Source organism: Rhipicephalus sanguineus, chromosome 4, assembly GCF_013339695.2.
Source record: "Rhipicephalus sanguineus isolate Rsan-2018 chromosome 4, BIME_Rsan_1.4, whole genome shotgun sequence".
In the NCBI taxonomy this organism is placed as follows: domain Eukaryota; kingdom Metazoa; phylum Arthropoda; class Arachnida; order Ixodida; family Ixodidae; genus Rhipicephalus; species Rhipicephalus sanguineus.
The window spans coordinates 45,842,879-45,848,878 of record NC_051179.1 but is presented as its reverse complement, the minus strand read 5'-3'; the positions used below and the strand labels follow the sequence as shown (position 1 = coordinate 45,848,878).

At 46.0% G+C, this 6,000-nt stretch overlaps 1 protein-coding gene across 1 annotated transcript in view; it reads left to right on the top strand.

The window, feature by feature from the left end:
- The first annotated feature begins 1,589 nt into the window (after positions 1–1,589).
- LOC125758031 (ras-related protein Rap-1b-like) overlaps positions 1,590–6,000 on the top strand; it is an 87,440-nt gene continuing 83,029 nt past the window's right edge. The window contains exon 1 of the mRNA XM_049414574.1: positions 1,590–2,692. Coding sequence (XP_049270531.1) covers positions 2,551–2,692 — 142 coding nt within the window. The 5' untranslated portion in view covers positions 1,590–2,550. The remainder of the gene's footprint in view (positions 2,693–6,000) is intronic.

The window sequence follows — 6,000 nt, the reverse complement described above, 5'->3', positions numbered from 1 at the left end:
ATTGAGCATGAAAGCAATAGCTCTCATGACGGCCAGCAAATAGCTCGACGTTTGGCATATTTACCGGAACCGCTAAGTAGGTGCCACTTAAACTTTTCTCGGAGATATTTTTCAAAGCGACAAGCAAACCACTTCACCAGAGTTCCTTTTTTTAGTAGGAAAAGGTGAGCTGAATTCAAATAAGTTTTCATTTTCGAATCAATATGTCATTCGATGTAACTGAGTTTAAATGCGAGACGTTCGGCGATCTCGCCTTTCTCTGCGAGAAAACCCTCGGTAAACAGTTTAGAGAAGAGTGAATGAAAAACATTAGCCTTGAAGAATAATGTGCCCACTTCGTATCGATTCAATCAAAGAAAATGTGGAACACGGTAAACCGTTCCCTCTCGAAGCTGTTTCTTTTATATTCTGACAATCCGGAATTCAAACGACGCCAAATGAAGACAGAAAGAAGACACAGAGTGCTTAGATTAAGGAGTGTCTTTACAGCCGATCAAAGGGAAGAAAGAAAGACGAGTTTGAACTTCTCTCGCAAAAAAACACGACGCGTTGACAAAAAGCTCAAGTGGGCACCGCGCGTGTGTACATAAGCGTGAATGAACGAGCGCGGCTCCTTTGAGTAACGCGAGTGGCGCCCTACACGCGCAGCTATGTCGCCTGAAAAGCGATGAATGAAAGTACACTACTAGCGAGGGCTCTCTCAAAACACCCAAGCCTATAGGCTTCTCTCTATTAGAGGTGAGTGTTCTGAATCTAAACGTCAGTTAGCTTCGCCCTTTCTTTACTACTTCGACGCAGCGAAAGTTAGAGCTGTGTCATGAACCCAGCAACTGCGTTTCTATTCTCGAACCAACCAACCAACCCCGCTCTTTCTTCATTCAGATTTTTGTGTCTCGGCATATTTTTTTATGTCCTCTCTCTCACGCCAGCGTATCTTCCACGCTCGGCCAGTCACCGACGTGGAGAAGACGCAACTAGTGGTTGCCATGGATATTGAGCGACGCCAGTGCCGCCATCCCGCCGCGTGCGTGGTGGAGAATCCCTGCATACGAGTAAGAGTGCGGATTCGGTCTACCTTCTGGAGCTTTCCATGCAGCGTCACCTGATAAAAGAGAGAGAGAGAGGTTATTTGTTGTGCCTATTCGCGTTCAGTATCAGCGGGCTGCTGTCAGTTTCTTACTTCGGGTTTCCGCTATGTTGACATTTCATCCTTTCTTTGTGCATGTCAGTTGTGCGATCCGGAAGCGACTACTTGACAAAATGAAGAAAAGGAATGCAACCACCTGAGCGGATCTTGAGCACTTGAGAAGTTATATCTTGAGAAGTTATACTTCTCCTATTCCCTCGAGCGTAATTTTATAAACAGATCTAGATATTCTTTCAAATCGAAACGAGGAGCTGCAAGATACCAAGCTCCTGATGGCCCTGAGAAATCTCTAGAGCGAAGCTCCGTAATCGATCAGCGAAGCCATTCTTCTTTTCTCTCCGCTTCACGCGATCGAGAGTTGTCCGCACTCTGCTCGTAACGCAACGCTTCGCAGCGCCACCTGTGCTTCCGGGCCTCCCGCTCCGGACGTCGAAGCAGACGACGCGGCTAAGTGGAAGCAAAAGATCGCGCAACGCACGCCGCAGCAGCCGCGAGCTCCACCGCCTTTGCCCCCCCTTATCAAAAAAAGGAAACCTCGTCTCGCATTACGCACTTTACGCGTGCTTCTCAGAAGCGTCAGCTCAACGTTTTAGGTGGTACCACTAGTGCTGTGTCCTTCCGTGATATCGTCACCATCTATACCGTATAGTGTCGTTTCTTTTCTGTCTTTTCACCCTCCTCTGTCAAGCCCGAGTCGAAGACGAACGTCGGATCTGCAGACTTCCTCCTATCACTCCCACGGTGAGGCGTTCAGCTTTTTCCTTCAACGTACGGTCTCATTGAAAGTACACCTCAGGGTGGATGGTCCCTGTGAGCTGAAGTTTCGCATTTTTACGAGACGCGAGGCTTTGACATTGACAGTTATCGACACAGCCAATCGACGAAGGTGAGCTAAGGCTCGCGGCGTCAAGCAAGCGGTTACAACTTGAACTGCTCGAAGAACAAACGAACATAGTTTCAACGATGAGAGGGTCTCCCTCCACGTAGACAGACGAGACAAAAAAGGCTTGAGTCGAGGTAGCAGACGACAAATTGTACAGCGAAGCGGCCAGACGACCGAACGAAAAGAAGCCGACGACTGCGTTCAGTAGGACGGTAGAAAAGAACTTTGAAACGGCGTTTGGTACAACACCGTGAAAAATAAGGAATAAGAAGGGTGATGCGTCGTTGAGATCATCCAACGCTGAGTAAGTAAAGGAGAGGGGAAGTAAAAGAGGGAAGAAAAGGGGTGCACGAGACGTGGGCCTTCGTCCGCGGGAACCACGGCGTCCTTTCAGGATCCTCCCGATGAGAAAGTGACGTTTCCGTACAAGTGCGTCCTCCATGGGCCCCGTCGGAAGAGTTCGGTGATCGAAGACCTGTCGGGGGGCGGGGGAGAGCGTCCCGAGCAGCACCTGCCCGGGATGCGTGAGAACAAGCTTGTGGTCATAGGCGCCGGCGGCGTGGGCAAGACCTCGCTCATCGTACAGTTCATGGAAGGATTGTTCGACGGTGCCTACAAGCCCACGGTGGAAGACTGCTACCGCAGCTCCATACAGACGCCAGGTAAGATCTCGATTCTGCTACCACTGTCTTTCTATTTTTTTTTTCTTTCACGCTTCTACTCTCCGAAAGAACCGTAACACATCCCTAAGAATCGGGTGCTGTCGTCATGGTACAGTTGCGAGCAATACGAGAAGGATCACCAAAGTGGCGTTTGATCGGCGATTACTTGTAATGTACTGATATCAATGCCACGTACTGAATTGCAGGAGATGTCTTTTCACATGAGTATTTAGTGTTGTGAACACTTTTGCGCTTGTCAAGTGCGTTTAGCCCTTGTGACCTCTAAAGTAATTTCAGTGTTTCCTCTCATATTGCCCACGACTGTACTGTTATTATGATGAGGTTACTTAAAAAGAAAGGCAATAAAACTACCCCGGCGGTAATCATGATGGAGTAAAAAGACGATGTCATGTCAACCTCATGCAGACACTCAACTCGAGCGTGCTTGAGCCAATCGCGATCATATGCTCGGTGGAAAAAGTCCCCCTCGCTTCATGGTCATTCGCGAAGACACTTGATTTCGGTCTCGCTTGAAGCTCGATCACAGTTGGATTGATCACAATCGAAGTTGTCAGTCGATACGTCAGGCTACTTCCAATCGACCTCGAAGAGCCCTTATGCGCGTAAATAATATACAGCAATATTTTCAAGAACGAATAAACTCGTAGCAATAGAGTTTAGCTGTCTTCTTCATTTTCAACGTAACTTGCAGAGCTGCATATTTGTGTCTGTAATGATCCGCAGAATCTGTCATCAATGCAAGATGTGACCTCACTGTCACTTACTAATTATATTATGAAACTGACTCGTTTCTATTCCACCGCTGAGTGCATTTGTTAACTATAAGTTATATTGATCTGCATCCATCGATCCGTCGAGTACTGTGTGATACCTGGGAGAAGATCAGCTGAGTAATCAACGTCTCTACGAGGATTTATCATAATCGATTAACCGCAACTTTACACACCCGACAAGTCTTCGGCTATCGAATATTCAGCCTTCCATGTCATGAATTATGAAAACCGTATTAAAATTTATCTTACGTTATCTCAAAAGTAGAGCACCATTCTGTATCAACTGCGCTCGAGAAAACTGACATTTAAAATCGGAACACTAGTGTTTCAAGGGGTATTAAAAATCAAGCTGACAATGCTTAAACAAAGCTTACTAACAACATGTACCACTACCTACATAACGTGCGCGTCAAAAGTGCCGCAGGAAAGAAATTTTTGCTCAAGTTTAACTTTTTTTAAAGTTATGACTAGAGACCGGATTTTAGGTAAATGCCTATTTTGTTCCTTGCGCTCCTATCGCGCCATTTTGACATATGAGCATGAATTAGAGGTTAAGAAGGGCTTTTATGGTGTTCTTATAGTGCCTATAAATGCCTATTTTTGGCGTTCGTGCCTAAATGCTTATAAATGCCTATAAAGGCCTATTTTCAAAATTGGCTCTTATATGAACGCTATTTAGCCTCAAGTTTTGCTCCCGATGTGCTGTTTGAGACCGTTATTCATGTTACCGCTGAAGATTGACTGTTGGGAACCATGGGGTTCAACCTAGTCCTCTAGTTCAATCCACTCCCAGAAACAACCGCTAGCAGCAGTGAAGCGGGACACGCCGGCGAGCATTCGCCGCCGCGCTGAGATGGCCCGAGCGGTTGGCGAATGCGAAACCGCAGAGAGCCATCAGCCGAAAGGAGAGTGATGAGCAAAAAAAGGAAAGAAAAATGTAATGTGCACGCAGCCTTTGTTTTGTTTGTAATTTACTTTTGAAGGTGTTCTTGCAGTAGCGCAGCCAGAAACCTTTTTCAGGGGGGGCGGGGGAGGGGAGAACCATACTTTATATATGTTCGTGCATGCGTTTGTATGTGTGCGTGTATATACACACGCGCAAAACTGACAAGTTTCGGGGGAAGGGAGGACGTTGAACTCCCCCCCCCCCCCCCCCCTCTCCGCCTGGCTACGCCAGTGGTTCACTGCCAGGGGAGAAATTGCCTCTATGCTAATGGACCCGGCCAATAGCATGAATCCCTCCCTTCTGGTCTTTTAGCAATCTGGCTGTCTACTCCTGCTCTGCACTTCTCAGTCATGCCGAAAAGACGCTCAGGAGTGTGTTGATTCGACAGCGGACACTTGACTCACTATGCAGAACACAGGAGTGCGAACCGCGCGGGACCATGTTCAAATGTCGGCTCCTCTGTGTCATCTTACGCAATAACATTTTTGTTTTCCTGTCGTAGATACAGGTCGCGCACGTCTTCGTTTGAAATTATTTGCATTTATGCGAAAGTTCATTGTGCCTATATTTACGATATCGGAGGCCTAAAACGTTGTTTTGCCTGCCTATTTTTGGCGCCTAAAACGAGCTTTTTTAGTGCCCAAAAATCCGGCCTCCACTTATGACGACGAGGTTTAACAGGAGAGCCTCGATGTATCACACACAATATTGAATATGACGTTACGAGGCTTCGGACTAAAAAAAAAAAACGAACGAAAAAAAAACCTTAATTACTGTCTCCCCAAACTATAAAGAATAATTTCTTTTGTCGGTAGCTTCTTAGGCCACTTTGCGAACAAAATGCTGCTCATTTGTTGTTAGATTGTTCTTGGCATAATAACGTCACTTGCTTTTTTGTACTGTCCTTACACTGACACGTCTGCTAATTTCACATCCTGCCGTGTTGAGTTGCGTGCAGCATGAGAGGGCACGCCATGTCGGTTTCTAAGCAGCAATCATTTATGATCTGTGGATGCGGGTCTGACGTATTATTACGTGCAGAACAAGTTGTTTTCCAGATCAGACATTCAATCTCCTTGAATACTTTCGTGCGGGCGATATTTGCTTAGTCATTACGGCTTTTCGAAAGCGACGCTGGTTTCTGCTTTCACGTTTCTTCATGAGAATATATGTCCCCCAGGAGTATAGCAACGAATCTGCTGTAGTAGTCAACAAACATACAGGACCTCTAAACAACCTTATTCTAAAGTCATTGAAAGACGCTAGCGAAACGGTCGTATATTCTTCTAAACATAAAAAGGACTGAAGTTATGACAGCAGGCGTAGGACAGATCATTCAGCTAGACGGCGATGTAATACGTTTCGTAAGAAATTATGTTTTCCTGTGATTCAGAATAAAGGATAATGACGGCTCCACAAAAGAAGCTTAGCGGAGAGTGTAACCAGGAAAGAGAGCTATAGGAGTATTTACAAAGATTTCAAAAGAAGAAAATGTTCATTTCTGAAACTAAGCCATGTCCGCAGTTAAGGCACTGTTTTTTTTCCTATGGTGATGTATTGCTGAGAAT